Source organism: Oncorhynchus tshawytscha, linkage group LG29 (assembly GCF_018296145.1).
Source record: "Oncorhynchus tshawytscha isolate Ot180627B linkage group LG29, Otsh_v2.0, whole genome shotgun sequence".
NCBI classification, from domain to species: Eukaryota; Metazoa; Chordata; class Actinopteri; order Salmoniformes; family Salmonidae; genus Oncorhynchus; species Oncorhynchus tshawytscha.
This window is the reverse complement of record NC_056457.1, coordinates 23191196-23208987: the sequence shown is the minus strand read 5'-3', so window position 1 is coordinate 23208987 and position 17792 is coordinate 23191196. Positions and strand designations below refer to the sequence as shown.

The window sequence follows — 17792 nt, the reverse complement described above, 5'->3', positions numbered from 1 at the left end:
GGAGGCTGGAGGAAGTGACACCGTGCACTACTGCTGTGAGGAGCAGATAGGAGGCTGGAGGAAGTGACACCGTGCACTGCTGTGACTGGAGGCTGGAGGAAGTGACACCGGCACTACTGCTGTGAGAGATAGGAGGCTGGAGGAAGTGACACCGTGCACTACTGCTGTGAGGAGCAGATAGGAGGCTGGAGGAAGTGACACCGTGCACTACTGCTGTGAGGAGCAGATAGGAGGCTGGAGGAAGTGACACCGTGCACTACTGCTGTGAGGAGCAGATACTACTGCTGTGAGGCTGGAGGCTGGAAGTGACACCGTGCACTACTGCTGTGAGGAGCAGATAGGAGGCTGGAGGAAGTGACACCGTGCACTACTGCTGTGAGGAGCAGATAGGAGGCTGGAGGAAGATGAGGCTGGAGGAAGTGACACCGTGCACTACTGCTGTGAGGAGCAGATAGGAGGCTGGAGGAAGTGACACCGTGCACTACTGCTGTGAGGAGCAGATAGGAGGCTGGAGGGAAGGAGGCTGGAGGAAGTGACACCGTGCACTACTGCTGTGAGGAGCAGATAGGAGGCTGGAGGAAGTGACACTGCGTGCACTACTGCTGTGAGGAGCAGATAGGAGGCTGGAGGAAGTGACACCGTGCACTACTGCTGTGAGGAGCAGATAGGAGGCTGGAGGAAGACACCGTGACACTGGAGGAAGTGACACCGTGCACTACTGCTGTGAGGAGCAGATAGGAGGCTGGAGGGAAGGAGGCTGGAGGAAGTGACACCGTGCACTACTGCTGTGAGGAGCAGATAGGAGGCTGGAGGAAGTGACACCGTGCACTACTGCTGTGAGGAGCAGATAGGAGGCTGGAGGAAGTGACACCGTGCACTACTGCTGTGAGGAGCAGATAGGAGGCTGGAGGAAGGAGGCTGGAGGAAGTGAGGCTGGAGGAAGTGACACCGTGCACTACTGCTGTGAGGAGCAGATAGGAGGCTGGAGGAAGTGACACCGTGCACTACTGCTGTGAGGAGCAGATGGAGGAAGTGACACCGAGGCTGGAGGAAGTGACACCGTGCACTGCTGTGAGGAGCAGCTGTGAGGAGCAGATAGGAGGCTGGAGGAAGTGACACCGTGCACTACTGCTGTGAGGAGCAGATAGGAGGCTGGAGGGAAGGAGGCTGGAGGAAGTGACACCGTGCACTACTGCTGTGAGGAGCAGATAGGAGGCTGGAGGAAGTGACACCGTGCACTACTGCTGTGAGGAGCAGATAGGAGGCTGGAGGAAGTGACACCGTGCACTACTGCTGTGAGGAGCAGATAGGAGGCTGGAGGAAGGAGGCTGGAGGAAGTGAGGCTGGACACCGTGCACTACTGCTGTGAGGAGCAGATAGGAGGCTGGAGGAAGTGACACCGTGCACTACTGCTGTGAGGAGCAGATAGGAGGCTGGAGGAAGTGACACCGTGCACTACTGCTGTGAGGAGCAGATAGGAGGCTGGAGGAAGTGACACCGTGCACTACTGCTGTGAGGAGCAGAGGAGCAGATAGGAGGCTGGAGGGAAGGAGGCTGGAGGAAGTGACACTGTGCACTACTGCTGTGAGGAGCAGATAGGAGGCTGGAGGGAAAGGAGGCTGGAGGAAGTGACACTGTGCACTACTGCTGTGAGGAGCAGATAGGAGGCTGGAGGGAAGGAGGCTGGAGGAAGTGAGAGGAGGTTAATGGTGGCGGCCGCATGGCGAGATGGCAGGAAGCACTGAAAATGGGGATGGGAGGGGTAGAACTACGAAGCGTAACGGGAGTGTGGGGAGAGGGGTGAGATGGGTAGGCTACTATGACATCACTACAGCATAACTACAAGCTCAAGTGGACTAGGCTACATCATCACACACATACACACTGAGAGTGTGTCTTACACATGGGCCTCGGCACTGGGCCTGTCTCCGGACCTCGGTCTCTGCTGACATAAGCAGCAGCTCAAGCTCCTTAATTCTCTGCTCTTTGTCTGGATCATCATGGCAGGACGGCTGGAGTAAACACACACGGGAAGGAGAGGAGGAGTGGACGGAGGGAGTGAAGAAAAGGTCGGCAGGGAAAGAAGGAAGGAGAGAACAAATTTACTCACAAATTACTCATATCAGACTCAGGCTTACTCTGATTAACACCAAACCAAGACACGGAGAAGAAACAGAAATTCAGGCAGGTCATTTAGTTGTTTGATTCAGAGGGTGATTAATACAAAGTAGACTGAAGTTAGTACGGTGGAAAGGTACAAAAAAGGGATGGTAAAGTGGACAGGATTGGAAGACACTTCTACTGATTTAGCTCCATGCTTCAGTCCAAACCTTGAGCTTTTGAGTCAAACAACATATCGGACTCTTGGCCAGCTGTAAAGGACAGGTCACTCACCAATAAGTAGCTGGAGGAGTCTGGGAGGCTGTCCATCAGCTGGCCACAGTGAGGGCTATAGAGGTAACCCCCAAGCTACAACACACAGGAACATTAAACACAGATCCTTTCAATATGCCAATAAACCTTGTTTGAATGAAACGGAACAGAAATGTCTGAGAGGCCTCTCACCTGAGTTGGTCCAGCTATGCCCAGAGGGCTGTGCCCACCGTGGGGTGTGTCTACTTGGGGGACACAGGGTCTGTGGTGGCGTCGCTTCAACCCCCCATGCTCTGAGCTGAATCCCCTGCAGCCCTCCTGGAGGTACCCCTCGTGCTCCACTTTCCTCCTCATGGTGGAGTTCCAGTGATTCTTGATGGAGTTGTCTGTCCTATAAGGGAGGTTGTTCAATTTTATTTATTTTATTTTAAAATGATCCGTTATTTTACCAGGTAAGTTGACTGAGGACACATTCTCATTTGCAGCAACGACCTGGGGAATAGTTACAGGGGAGAGGAGGGGTATGAATGAGCCAATTGTAAACTGGGGATTATTAGGTGACCGTGATGGTTTGAGGGCCAGATTGGGAATTTAGCCAGGACACCGGGGTTAACACCCCTACTCTTACGATAAGTGCCATGGGATCTTTAATGACCTCAGAGAGTCAGGACACCTGTTTAACGTCCCATCCGAAAGACGGCACCCTACACAGGGCAGTGTCAATGCCCTGGGGCATTGGGATATTTTTTTTTAGACCAGAGGAAAGAGTGCCTCCTACTGGCCCTCCAACACCACTTCCAGCAGTATCTGGTCTCCCATCCAGGAACTGACCAGGACCAACCCTGCTTCAGAAGCAAGCCAGCAGTGATATGCAGGGTGGTATGCTGCTGGCATACTTTAAATACTAAATACTTTAGATCTGTCCAAAAACCAAAAAAAAAAATATGCTTTTGCCCTTAGCCTTACACCTTTGGTAATGGGACCAGATACTACTATACTGTAGGTGTAGGAAATATGAAGGAAAGCTGACCAGGAGAAGAAGGGAAGCCACTTTTACTCTATTGAGATGTAACCACCCACTTTTACTCTATTGAGATGTAACCACCCACTTTTACTCTATTGAGATGTAACCACCCACTTTTGCTCTATTGAGATGCAACCACCCACTCTGTATTTTGAGATGCAACAACCCACTTTTACTATTTCGAGATGTAACCACCCACATTTATATTTTGAGATGCAACCACCCACATTTACTATTTTGAGATGTAACCACCGACATTTACTATTTTGAGATGTAACCACCCACTTTTACTATTTTGAGATGTAACCACCCACTTTTATATTTTGAGATGTAACCACCCATGTTTACTCTATTGAGATTTAACCACCCACGTTTACTCTATTGAGATTTAACCACCCACTTTTACTCTATTGAGATTTAACCACCCACTTTTACTATTTTGAGATGTAACACCCACTTTTATATTTTGAGATGTAACCACCCACTTTTACTCTATTGAGATGTAACCACCCACTTTTACTCTATTGAGATGTAACCACCCACTAACTCAGGCAAAGAGATGTACGGTATATCATTCCGTTACCTTCCAGGCAGCAGCTTGGAGATCTCGGCCCAGCGGTTGCCCAGGCGTTTGTGGGCCTGGTAGATGATGCTGTCCTCTTCCTGGGTCCAGGAGGACTTCTTCACCTCAGGGTTCAGATGGTTGTGCCAGCGCTCACGGCACTGCTTCCCGATCCGCCCCTGCAGGTGCTTGGCAATCACAGACCAGCGCTTGGGGCCATATTTATGAACCAGGTCAATCACCTATACACACAGGAGCAAAGAAGACAGGGACTTCTTACAATGCAATCCTCTGGACTTAAAAAATATGCATACTGCAGGGGTAGGCAACTTTCGGGATGCCCGAAACATAATTCAAATCATTTGTACACTGCAAATTGACCACAACTAAGCCCAAAAAGTGATTGTATTTGAAAATAACAATAATTTCATACCTTAATAACATTGAGACATGATCACGTCTCTTTTTTTTTGTGTGTGAATACTTGGGAAAATACAGGGAGGTGTGGGGGAATTGGAAATGGAGGGAATCACACCGCCTGTTCCGGACCCCTGGCATACTGTATAGTATCTATTACTGGAGGGAATCACGCAGCCTGTTCCCGACACCTGGCATACTGTATAGTATCTATTACTGCAGGGAACTCCTGCGCCACCTGTTCCCGACCCCTGGCATACTGTATAGTATCTATTACTGGAGGGAATCACGCCGCCTGTTCCCGACCCCTGGCATACTGTATAGTATCTATTACTGGAGGGAATCACGCCGCCTGTTCCCGACCCCTGGCATACTGTATAGTATCTATTACTGGAGGGAATCACACCGCCTGTTCCCACGACCCCCGACCCCTGGCATACTGTATAGTATCTATTACTGCAGGGAATCCCGCCACCTGTTCCCGACCCCTGGCATACTGTATAGTATCTATTACTGGAGGGAATCACGCCGCCTGTTCCCGACCCCTGGCATACTGTATAGTATCTATTACTGCAGGGAATCACGCCGCCTGTTCCCGACCCCTGGAGGGAATCACGCCGCCTGGCATACTGTATAGTATCTATTACTGGAGGGAATCACGCCGCCTGTTCCCGACCCCTGGCATACTGTATAGTATCTATTACTGGAGGGAATCACGCCGCCTGTTCCCGACCCCTGGCATACTGTATAGTATCTATTACTGGAGGGAATCACGCCGCCTGTTCCCGACCCCTGGCATACTGTATAGTATCTATTACTGGAGGGAATCACGCCGCCTGTTCCCGACCCCTAGCATACTGTATAGTATCTATTACTGGAGGGAATCACGCCGCCTGTTCCCAACCCCTGGCATACTGTATAGTATCTATTACTGCAGGGAATCCCGGCGCCTGTTCCCGACCCCTGACATACTTTATAGTATCTATTACTGGAGGGAATCACGCCGCCTGTTCCCAACCCCTGGCATACTGTATAGTATCTATTACTGGAGGGATAAATGCCATTACCGCACAAACAGAGGTGCCACATCGTCATTGGCAACACTAGAGAATGTCAAGAATGCAGCTGAAGAAGTAGAACTAGTTGCCACAACACTTCTGTCATGGAGCCAAACATGTCTTGTCATCTCTTAGCAGGCCCACACCACCCAGTGCTATTATCTTCCTGAATATCTTACTTCTAGCATGTCACTAAGGGCAAGCCAGAGCAATACTATCACTGGCGTGTTGTGATGTGAGGCCTAGATGTTGGAGGAACAAAATATCAATCTTGACATTCCAGTAGGCGAGGCATCATGTAGTTCTATTTAAGGAATGTATTGTTCACCTTCCAACTATGAGAGATATGACCCTAAAGCCTGGCTGAGGAGGGGCTCAGGACCAGGGAAACTTGGAGAGCTTTGGTTGTTCTAAAGCATGAGGTAGTGAGTTGTATGCACAGCCAATGAAAACTACTGCAGGGTCTATGGGCTACAAACAGGGATAGAGAGTGGGAGAGGAACGTGTGTACTGTATGTTCCTTTCAATGTTTCAGATTACAAAAAAAAGGTCTGTGATGTTCATCCTGCAGCTTGTTTGTATTGTGTTATCAAGGAGCCGCTCCAATAAAATTCAGAACAATACATGTTCTCGCTAGCTCTTTATCTACTTCTTTTTCCACCCCAGGTTGGGGTAACTCCCATCTCCACTTACCTTCTGATCCTCCTCTTTTGTCCAGGGTCCTTTCACCAGCTCTGGGTTGAGCACCTTCTGCCAGCGGTGCTGACACTGGCCATCTGTCCTCCCCTGTGACAGACACAACGCAGAGCACAACACCTCATTAACACACAAACCCACCTGCAGCTGTCCCTCCCTGAGTTATCATATACACATACACACACTTGCTAATAAACCCCACCTCACACAACACCTGTGAGTACCACTAATAACCCCAGCTCACACAACACCTGTGAGTACCACTAATAACCCCACCTCACACAACACCTGTGAGTACCACTAATAACCCCACCTCACACAACACCTGTGAGTACCACTAATAACCCCAGCTCACACAACACCTGTGAGTACCACTAATAACCCCACCTCACACAACACCTGTGAGTACCACTAATAACCCCACCTCACACAACACCTGTGAGTACTACAAATAACCCCACCTCACACAACACCTGTGAGTACCACTAATAACCCCACCTCACACAACACCTGTGAGTACCACTAATAACCCCACCTCACACAACACCTGTGAGCACTACAAATAACCCCACCTCACACAACACCTGTGAGTACTACTAATAACCCCACCTCACACAACACCTGTGAGTACTACTAATAACCCCACCTCACACAACACCTGTGAGTACCACTAATAACCCCAGCTCACACAACACCTGTGAGTACCACTAATAACCCCACCTCACACAACACCTGTGAGTACCACTAATAACCCCACCTCACACAACACCTGTGAGTACCACTAATAACCCCAGCTCACACAACACCTGAGAGTACCACTAATAACCCCAGCTCACACAACACCTGTGAGTACCACTAATAACCCCACCTCACACAACACCTGTGAGTACCACTAATAACCCCACCTCACACAACACCTGTGAGAGTCACTTTTCTTAATGTGAGAGTCACTTTTCCAGATAATAAAATGTTATTCATCACAAGCTTCGTAGACAACAGGTGTGGACTAACAGTGAAATGCTTAATTGCGGGCCCCTCCCAACAATGCAGAGAGAAAGAAAATAGAGAAATAATAGAAAAGTAAATCACGTAATAATAAAAGTAATAATAGATACATAATGAGTAATGATAACTTGGCAATATACAAGAGGTACCAGTACTGAGTCAATGTGCAGGGGTACGAAGTAATTGAGGTAGATATGTACATATACTAGGAATAAAGTGACAGATGGTTAAACAGTAGCAGCAGCATATGTGATGAGTCAAAAATGTTTGCGCAAAAGGTCCATGCAGATAGTCCGGGTAGCTATTTGGTTAACTATTTAACTAACTATTTAGCAGTCTTTGCATAGGTACCGCTTGCTGTGCGGTAGCAGAGAAAACAGTCTATGACTTGGGTGCTTGGAGTCTTTGACAATTTTTAGGGCCTTCCTCTGATACTGCCTGGTATAGAGGTTCTGGATGGCAGGGAGCTCAGCCCAAGTGATGTACTGGGCCGTACACACTACGCTCTGTAGCGCCTTGTGGTCGGATGCCAGTAAGTTGCCATAGCAAGCAGTGATGCAGCCAGTCAAGATGCTCTCAATGATGCAGCTGTAGAACATTTTGAGAATCTGAGGGCCCATGCCAAATCTTTTCAGCCTCCTGAGAGGAAAGAGGCGTTGTCGTGTCTTCTTCACGACTGTGTTGGTGTGTTTGGACCATGATAGGTCCTTAGTGATGTGGACCTGGTCCACTACAGCCCCGTCGATGTGAATGGGGAAGTGCTCGGCCCTTCGTTTCCTGTAGTCCACGATCAGCTCCTTTGTCTTGCTGACGTTGAGGGAGAGGTTGTTGTCCTGGCACCACACTGCCAGGTCTCTGATCTCCTCCCTATAAGCTGTCTCATCGTCGTCAGTGATCAGGCGTACCACCGTAGTTTTGTCAGCAAACTTATGATGGTGTTGGATTCGTGCGCGACCACACTGTCGTGGGTGAACAGGGAGTACAGGAAGGGACTAAGCATGTACCCCTAAGGGGCCCCCGTGTTAAGTGTCAGTGTGGAGGATGTGTTGTTGCCTACTCTCACCACTTGGCGGCGGCACATCAGGAAGTCCAGGATCCAGTTGCAGAGGGAGGCGTTCAGTCCCAGGGTTCTTAGCTTAGTGATCAGCTTGGAGGGCACTATGGTGTTGAACGCTGAGCTGTAGACAATGAACAGCATTCTCACATAGGTGTTCCTTTTGTCCAGGTGGGAAAGGGCAGTGTGGAGTGATATAGATATTGCGTCATCCAGGAAGTCTGGGATGATGGTGTTGATGTGCGCCATGACCAGCCTTTCAAAGCATTTCATGGCTACAGATGTGAGTGCTAAAGGGAAATAGTAATTTAGACAGGGACTATGGTCGTCTGCTTGAAACATGTAGGTACTACAGACTGGATCAGGGAGAGGTTGAAAACGTCAGTGAAGACACTTGCCAGCTGGTCTGCACATGCTCTGAGTAGGCGTAAGATGGTAATCCATCTTGCCCTGCGTGCTTGTGAATGTTAACCTGTTTAAAGGTCTTACTCACATCGGCCACGGAGAGCATGGTCACACAGCCGTCCGGAACAGCTGGTGCTCTCATGCATGTTTCAGTGCTCCTTGCCTTGAAGTGAGCATAGAAGGCATTTAGCTCATCAGGTAGGCTTGTGTCACTGGGCAGCTTGTGGCTGAGTTTCCCTTTGTTATCCATGATAGTTTGCGAGCCCTGCCACAGCTGACGTGCGTGAGAGCTGGTGTAATTGGATTCGATCTTAGTCCTGTATTGACGCTCTGCCTGTTTGATGGTTCAATCGGAGGCCGTAGTGGGATTTCTTATAAACGGCCGGGTTAGTGCCCCGCTCCTTCAAAGCGGCAGCTATAGCCTTTAGCTCAGTGCGGATGTTGCCTGTAATCCATGGCTTCTGGTTGGGATATGCACGTACAGTCACTGTAGGGTCGACGTCGTTGATGCACTTATTAATGAAACCGGTAACTGATATGGTAAACTCCTCAATGCCACCAGATGAATCCCAGAAAATATTCCAATCTGTGATAGCGAAACAGTCCTGCAGCTTAACCCACAATTCATCGGGCCACTTCCGTATTGACCGGGTCACAGGTACTTACTGTTTGAGGAGATTTTGCTTGTAAGCAGGAATCAGGAGGATAGAGTTATGGTCAGATTTGCCAAATGGAGGGCGAGAGAGAGCTGTGTGTGGAGTAAAGGTCCATTGTTTTCACCTCTAGTTGCACAGGTGATGTTGGTAGAAATGAGGTAAAACAGATTACAGTTTTCCTGCATTTCCCCCCATTGCTATTACATATCATCAATATATAGACATGATTTTGGTTAGTGTGTTACTGTGCTTATTACAGAAAGCGTTGTATTTTAACACCATGTTCTAACAGTGTGTAATGATTAAGGGGAACAAATGTTTTACTTACTTGAAAATTATTAGCTACTAATTTCCAGGAGTCTGCTCCATGCTGCTCCACTAACTTCTTCAGCCTCTCGTCCTGCAGCGAGAAGGGGGGAGGTCAGAGAGAGACAGTCAGGAGCCAACCTTCCTGAGACACTCCCTTCATCCTCAGTGCTTCCATAAGGTAAACGCCCTTTACACTTTTTTTTAGCAGGGGACACAATAGGGCTTCCTACATAATCATGCCATAGAAAAGCAGCAGATTGCTGCAGACAATACACCTATAAACAAACAGACTGTTGGACCACAGCACACTTTCATGCACATGCTATTCTCAATCCATTTGAACACTAAAACAATGCAAGACAGGTCCAATAAATAATGGTTCAACAGTGAGCGCAATAAAGTAACTAGCACACTTGACCAAACTGGCCCGCTCATATGCCTCTTATAGAATTAGCCCACCTCATCGCGAGACCATTTGCCTTTGCACAGTATCTTCTTGTCTTTGCTCTTGTCTATACTCTCAGGATCTGTGGAGTGTAGATCTTCATCCTCAGACTCACTGAAAAAGGAGAGATGGAGAGGTAGAGGAAAAAGAGAGAGAGATACTCTTATTTTTTGCTCTCTTTACATTTCATTATAGTCAATCACTAATCAACACAGCCACTTAAGTAAAACAAGAGCATTGACATAATCATGACACAATATTAAAGGGTGGACTCAGAACTAGTGACATCAATAAAACATAAAAAGACACAAGCAGGAACAATACATCATTCATGCCACAACTGAGTCACATACAGCGCCAACCCACTGATAGCCAATTACAAATAACCGTCCAATTTCAAACTGAATCAGAAGTCAATGGATCGAGCAGGCAGTCATTCATGGTGAAGCAGGATTGGCAGTAGTCTCAGTCTCAGTACGTGGCGTGCAGAGATGGAAACAGAGTTGAGACTCATATTAAACAGAACATTCCTGACCATAATTAGAGTAGCCTAGCCGTCCCTTGTTCCCTGCTAGATTAGGCATTATGATGCCAACCCTGACTGTGGCAAACTGCCTCTATACCTAGGTGGTAAAAGGGTAAAAGCTAGTCTTATTGGGTATAGTGAAACAACTGTTGCCTTTTTGGGGGCAAATCCACCTTCACACAACTGTCCCTTTTTGCCTCGAATGTTGATTTTTAGGAAAATAGGGCCAACTTAAACACCTATAACTCACAATCTATAAGATTTAATCAAGACAGCAAAAAGCTGTAATAGTGGACACAGCTTTCCCTTCTCCAATGTGAAACTCTGCCACCAGAGAAAGTAGTTGTGCACACTTAGCTCTGTCCATAGAAATGTCTTGTTGCTGGGCAACACTTCCTTCATGGTGTCACGTTGTGCCAGGGGTAGAACATCTAATAAACAGACAGGGAGGAGGGTTGAGGACAGTGGTTACCCAGAGTAATCACAGAGCAAGGTCACACTGACACTGTTCCAACGGCTGAGACGCACCAGAACCAGAGCTATGTAATAAATCTACACCACAGCTGTCAACAGAGACATACTGAGCTATTGGTCTCATTGCATTCCAGATATTGTCAAATAAGAGTCTGAAGTTAGATACTATCACAGCACAGTAACATAATATGGGCCTACATGCAATTGACTGATTCCAAGGCCAGCCACAGCCCCATACAATCCCAGAGACTGAAGGACAGGGGCTGCATTCAGAAGAGCAATGTGGTGTGAACGTTTAGATATACAGTACCAGTCAAAAGTTTGGACACACCCACTCATTCAGGGGTTTTTCTTAATTTTTTACTATTTTCTACATGGTAGAATAATAGTAAAGATATCAAAACTATGAAATAACACATATGGAATCATGTAGTAACCGAAAGGGCGGCAGGGTAGCCTAGTGGTTAGAGCGGTGGACTAGTAACCGAGCTGTCGTTCTGCCCCTGAACAGGCAGTTAACCCACTGTTCCTAGGCCGTCATTGAAAATAGGAATTTGTTCTTAACTGACTTGCCTAGTTAAATAAAGAAAAGATAAAGTGTTAAACAAATCAAACAATATTTGAGATTCATCAAAGTAGCCACCCGTTCCCTTGATGGCAGCTTTGCACACTCTTTGCATTCTCACAATGAGCTTCACCTGGAATGTTTTTGCAACAGTCTTGAAGGAGCCCTCGGGGGGTGTTGGGTCATTGTCCTGTTGAAAAACAAATGATAGTCCCACTAAATGCAAACCAGATGGGATGGCATAACGCTGTGGTAGCCATGCTGGTTAAGTGTGCCTTGAATTCTAAATAAATCACTGACAGTGTCACCAGCAAAGCACCTCCTCCTCCATAATTCACGGTGGGAACCACACATGCTGAGAACATCCGTTCACCTACTCTGCGTTTCACAAAGACATGAAGAACCAAAAATCTCAAATTTGGACTCATCAGACCAAAGGACAGATTTACACTGGTCTAATGTCCATTGCTCGTGTTTCTTGGCCTAAGCAAGTCTCTACTTCTTATTGGTCCTTTACTAGTGGTTTCTTTGCAGCAATTCGACCATGAAGGCCTGATTCACACAGTCTCCTCTGAACAGTTGATGTTGAGATGTGTCTGTTACTTGAACTCTATGAAGCATTTATTTGGGCTGCAATTTGAGGCTGGTAACTCTAATGAACGTATCCTCTGCAGTTTCATCATTGCGCTTGATGGTTTTTGCAACTACACTTGAAGAAACTTTCAAAATTCTTGAAATGTTCCGCATTGACTGACCTTCATGTCTTAAAGTAATGATGGACTCTCATTTTTCTTTGCTTATTTGAGCTGTTCTTGCCATAATATGGACTTGGGCTATCTTCTGTATACCCCCTTACCTTGTCACAACACAAGTGACAGCTCAAACGCATTAAGAAGGAAAGAAATTCCACAAATGAACTTTAAACAAGACACACCTTTTAGTTGTAATGCATTCCAGGTGACTACCTCATGAATCTGGTTGAGAAAATGCCAAGTGTGCAAAGCTGTCATCACAACACAGGGTGGCTATTTTGAAGAATCTTAAATATAAATTATAATATAATTTGTTTAACATATTTTTTGGTTACTACATGATTCCATATGTGTTATTTCATAGTTATGTTGGCTTCACTATTATTCTACAATGTAGAAAATAGTAAAAAATAAAGAAAAACCCTTGAGTGGGTGTGTCCAAACTTTTGACTGGTACTGTAAATATATTTTGTAGGATTAACATGCATCTCGTACATGTAAAATAAGGAATTTAATCTCTGTTCATTGCATTTTTTTCCACATTCAGCCTGATGCCATCCTCCTGGTTTCGATGAAATGTTGGGTGGATTTACAGCAGTCTTTCTCCCCTCTCTAAAGAAGGTCAAAGTATGAAGTTCCTAAATATGGCTCTGTTGTTTTTGTCTCTGAAATGCACACTCACATGTGCCACCAGCACAGCAGATGCACACACACACATTCAAACACTCTAACATGTACACATGCTGTACACATTCGAACACACACACTGTGGTGAGGAAAACAAGGCCTCCCACAGGTTTCCAGTACTGGCCTGTGATGAAAGGGCTTCTTCAGTGGTGACTGGGACATGCCAATTGAATTTCAGCATAATTCTCTCACTACAGGAAAGAGAGAGGTGGAAGTGGGTCTGAGCCCAGGGTGTGTGCTCCCACATAAACAGGCTCTTTGTAATATCTAGGTGTGTGGCATAAAGGTGTGTGTGTGTGTGTGTGTGTGTGTGTGTGTGTGTGTGTGTGTGTGTGTGTGTGTGTGTGTGTGTGTGTGTGTGTGTGTGTGTGTGTGTGTGTGTGTGTGTGTGTGTGTGTGTGTGGCGCGGGCTGCAAGGAGGCAGGCCCGGGGTGTGGCTAAACTAATAGGTCAGACCCAACGGTCCAGGCTGAATTAAACAGGAGTTTCAAAATTGACTCAGGGGGATTGGTATGATTTCTTATATAAGAACTTGGCCAAGGTGCCTGAGCCAGTACTGTGCCGAGTCTTACGTTCTCTCAAACAACTTATTCATAGACTACTAAAGTCATCTTAATCTATGTGTAATACCTACGTAATTTGTGTACAATGTTGGCGAATGCACAAAAATATATTTTCTAAATCAAGCGTGTCATATTCTTCATATGCTTTTTTTTCAATGCCTCATTTATTATGTGAATAAAATATAAAACTGAAATAATGGCCTCTGTAGACTGTGTTCCCACAGGTTTCTTCAATTCAAACTTGAACTTCCATGTGAAATGTAAAGCAGAGGGAGAGGTAGAAAGGACCATCCTCCACCACCCTGGCCCTCCCCTATCACCACCAGATGGGGCACACCGAGGGGGTAGGGTCTAGGAGGGGTAGAGGGTGGAGGGATACACACACGCCACTGAGCAGTTCGTTCAGATGGAAATTACGTCATTGTCATGTTTGTGTGTTTAAGGGCAGTTAGCAGGCTCCAATCAGCCTATAAATCAATAGTTAATTCAGCCATCCAGGGCGGCAGGTAGCCTAGTGGTTAGAGCGTTGGACTAGTAACCAAAAGGTTGCAAGATCAAATCCCCAATCTGTCATTCTGCCCCTGAACAAGGCAGTTAATCCACTGTTCCTAGGCCATCATTGAAAATAAGGACTTGTTCTTAACTGACTTGCCTAGTAAATTTTTAAAAAATCAGGCTCAAATTCACAAATACTAATAACACACAGCTGTGTCATTCTAGCCTTACCTCAGAGGGAAAATATCTCCATAAATTAATACATTCGTGCTCTGATTATCCTATATACATTATTTTTCATATATATAATTAACAAACTAAATCTGATTTGTGAAAACAATAGACATCTTTTAGATGCCTAGCCTACAGTAGTAACATTCTCTGTTTACCATTTTATGGGACTCTCTGTTATAGGGGATTTTCCAAACATGTACCCACACAATGTGGCAGAATGGTGCACAAAACAATCACAATCCTATGTTGGACTATGTTTTTTTCTAAATCAATACATCTATTTTATTTCCCTTGAACAATAATGTCCATACTAAAACAACAGAGGGCTGGGCCATCTAATATATTTTTTCTGTAGCCTTAGATAAAAATAGCAAGTGCTCTATCTGTTCAATAGTCTTACTCGTGCTACGTCTCACGGTAATGGCTAGAAGGGATCCAACTTTTGTCAAATTAACGTCACATTTGACTTTTCGTAGCAGGATAAGAGAATTTACGCAGCAATGCAGCAGGTTAGGAGAATTAACGTATCCGGTTAGGATAATTAGGTGAAGGTTAGGAAAAGAGCTAGGGTTAGCTAAAATTCCCCCAAAAAACTAACTTTTGACGTTAATTTTACGAAAGTTGGATCTCTTCTAGCCAAGACAACATCTCACAGACTGTCAGCCATGTTTTCTGTTCGAGGGAAAGATCGCAATGAATGGGTGTTGAATTGAGCAACAAAATACAATACAGACCAAAGCAGTTACATAACCCACCGAACAACTCAAATCAACGTTTTTATTTGCTTTATCAAAGTTAGCATGACCAAAAGGGACATAGCCTAGTCTACTACAAAATAAGCAACTCAAACAGCTGTGCTGGTTCACAAGCTCGCGACATGCTTTGGTTATTCACTGAAGAGTGCCACATGCACTTTTATGACTGTTCTATTCCCATACATTTTGCACAAACATCCAGCTAAATAAAGTATTGATGGAATTGATTCAACTATTTTAATTAACCTTTAGAATCCTAACTAGGCTGTAATTTGCTGTAGCCTACTGTATTTCAATATCTAACTAACACGTTATGTGACCGTGAGCAGGTGCTCGTGATGTGTCAACGATCAACGTGACATCTGGCTCAATATAATGCCATGCCTGAGCAATGGGTTTCACTATGAATTGCATCTTTACTATAACTATTTTGTTGCAACATTTTTGTATCATATCTGAAAACCATTCAAATGTAGCTAGTACGCAGCCAAATTAACTACAGATTTAGCAGCAATGTGTCACCTACCTGCGCGACTTTATGTTGGCCATAATGACAGCTGATCAAAGCTTTTCAAATAAGAAATCCTCTATTTGTAGTTGGTCTAAAATCCATATAAAAGCGAATTAGATGATCTCCATGGACAGTTATCCATACAGTCCGATGTCTGTCATCTTCCAGTTTATTTTCAGACAGTAGTCTAAAATACAGTGCCACACTTTCGCTGGTTAGCTAGCGGTTCACTTTCATGTCAAACTCTTTCTTGTTGTAGGAATTGTGTGCAATCGTAAATAAAAACGCATCTCCTTATATTTTGCATGTCACCGCGATGCATGCAATGTCAATATCCGATCGAATAGGATGTGAACATATATAGCTAGCTAACCTGCCTTGTAGGCTACACACTGTTCTCCCTCCCACTGTACTTCTATTTTGTTATTTTCGCATTCAGATTTTGTCGATCCCGCCGAATCTCGCGCCCAGCCTCCTTCTAGAAGGGTGTTTGAATCTGCGCAGGCGGCCTCGCACCTGATTGGTTAGAATAAGGGGAGCGCTCCAAAAGAGCCTTTCGCTTTGAGCGCAAATGAACATTGTGACAATTAATACCACAGTATTGTGGTGATAAAACCTATATATATATTTTTTATCTGTCTATACTACAATCATCATACAAACCTGTTGTAAAAATATAGACGATTATTAAAGGTAAAAGATAAGTATTTATAACATTTTTTTTTTTTTTTTACAATAACAACAATATTCAAGTTATGTTCAATGCAGAACAAAACATTAGGCCTACTGTAGTAATAATTAACAGAGGCTGGCAGACAGTGTGCCCTTCTGCATGCATAACAACAGCCGTGGAATGACAGCTCTATTTCAAATGGTGTCCTGCTGCCCCCTTGTGTACAAATACTTTGTGACCTACATTACATGATCTGAACAACTGTAGGCCTACATGTACTGTATTATGGATCTACACTACCATTCAAACGTTTGGGGTCACTTAGAAATGTCTTTGTTGTTAAAAGAAAAGCACATTTTTGGCCATTAAAATAACATTACATTTGTCAAAAATACAGTGTAGACCTTGTTAATGTTGTAAATGACTATTGTAGCTGGAAACGGCAGATTTGTTATGGAATATCTACATAGGTAAACAGAGGCCCATTATCAGCAACCATCACTCCTGTGTTCCAATGGCACGTTGTGTTAGCTAATCCAAGTTTATCGTTTTAAATGGCTAATTGATCATAAGAAAACTCTTTTGCAATTATGTTAGCATAGCTGAAAACTGTTGTGTAGCAATAAAACTGGCCTTCTTTAGACTAGTTGAGTATCTGGAGCATCTGCATTTGCGGGTTCGATTGCAGGCTCAAAATGTCCAGAAACAAAGACCTTTCTTCTGACTCGTCAGTCTATTCTTGTTCTGAGAAATGAAGGCTATACCATGCGAGAAATTGCCAAGAAACTGAAGATCTCGAACAACGCTGTGTACTACTCCCTTCACAGAACAGCACAAACTGTCTCTAACCAGAATAGAAAGAGGAGTGGGAGGCCCCGATGCACAACTGAGCAAGAGGACAAGTTCATTAGAGTTGTCCTCTAAGCTGCCAGTTGAGGACTTGTGAGGCATCTGTTTCTCAAACTAGACACTCTAATGTACTTGTCCTCTTGCTCAGTTGTGTCAATCGAACCCGCAAATGCAGATGCTCCAGATACTCAACTAGTCTAAAGAAGGCCAGTTTTATAGCTTCTTAAATCAGCACAACAGTTTTCAGCTGTGCTAACATAATTGCAAAATGTTTTTCTAATGATCAATTAGCCTTTTTAAAATTATAAACTTGGATTAGCTAACACAACGTGCCATTGGAATACAGGAGTGATGGTTGCTGATAATGGGCCTCTGTACACCTATGTACACCTATTCCATTTAAAAAATCAGCTGTTTCCAGCTACAATAGTCATTTACAACATGAACAATGTCTACACTGTATTTCTGATCAATCTGATGTTATTTTAATGGACAAAAAAATTGCTTCTCTTTCAAAAACAAGGACATTTCTAAGTGACCCCAAACTTTTGAATGGTAGTGTAGTTTAAAATAATTAGCGAATATACCAATTTCTTGATCTCTTTCCAAAACAAATTTATTACAATACAAATGCCTACTTTGGTTGAACCCAATCTCCATAGATTTCCACCGATAGGCCTACATAGAAGGGCCACCATTATGCC

General features: G+C 44.9%; 1 protein-coding gene across 4 annotated transcripts in view; it reads right to left on the bottom strand.

The window, feature by feature from the left end:
* The window catches only part of LOC112227719 (myb-related protein A-like), a 29450-nt gene extending 13437 nt beyond the window's left edge, over window positions 1–16013 (bottom strand). For 2 of the 4 annotated variants that reach the window (XM_042308623.1, XM_042308624.1), the window contains exons 1-9: window positions 15582–16013; window positions 10781–10961; window positions 10019–10118; window positions 9579–9650; window positions 6128–6220; window positions 3981–4201; window positions 2566–2764; window positions 2395–2469; window positions 1902–2012 (exon numbers count right to left, since the gene is read on the bottom strand). In XM_042308623.1, the coding sequence (XP_042164557.1) occupies window positions 1902–2012; window positions 2395–2469; window positions 2566–2764; window positions 3981–4201; window positions 6128–6220; window positions 9579–9650; window positions 10019–10118; window positions 10781–10932 (1023 nt within the window). In that variant the 5' untranslated portion in view covers window positions 10933–10961; window positions 15582–16013. The remainder of the gene's footprint in view (window positions 1–1901; window positions 2013–2394; window positions 2470–2565; window positions 2765–3980; window positions 4202–6127; window positions 6221–9578; window positions 9651–10018; window positions 10119–10780; window positions 10962–15581) is intronic. The other 2 variants (XM_042308625.1, XM_042308626.1) reach the window with 2 other exon arrangements.
* Window positions 16014–17792: the final 1779 nt, after the last annotated feature.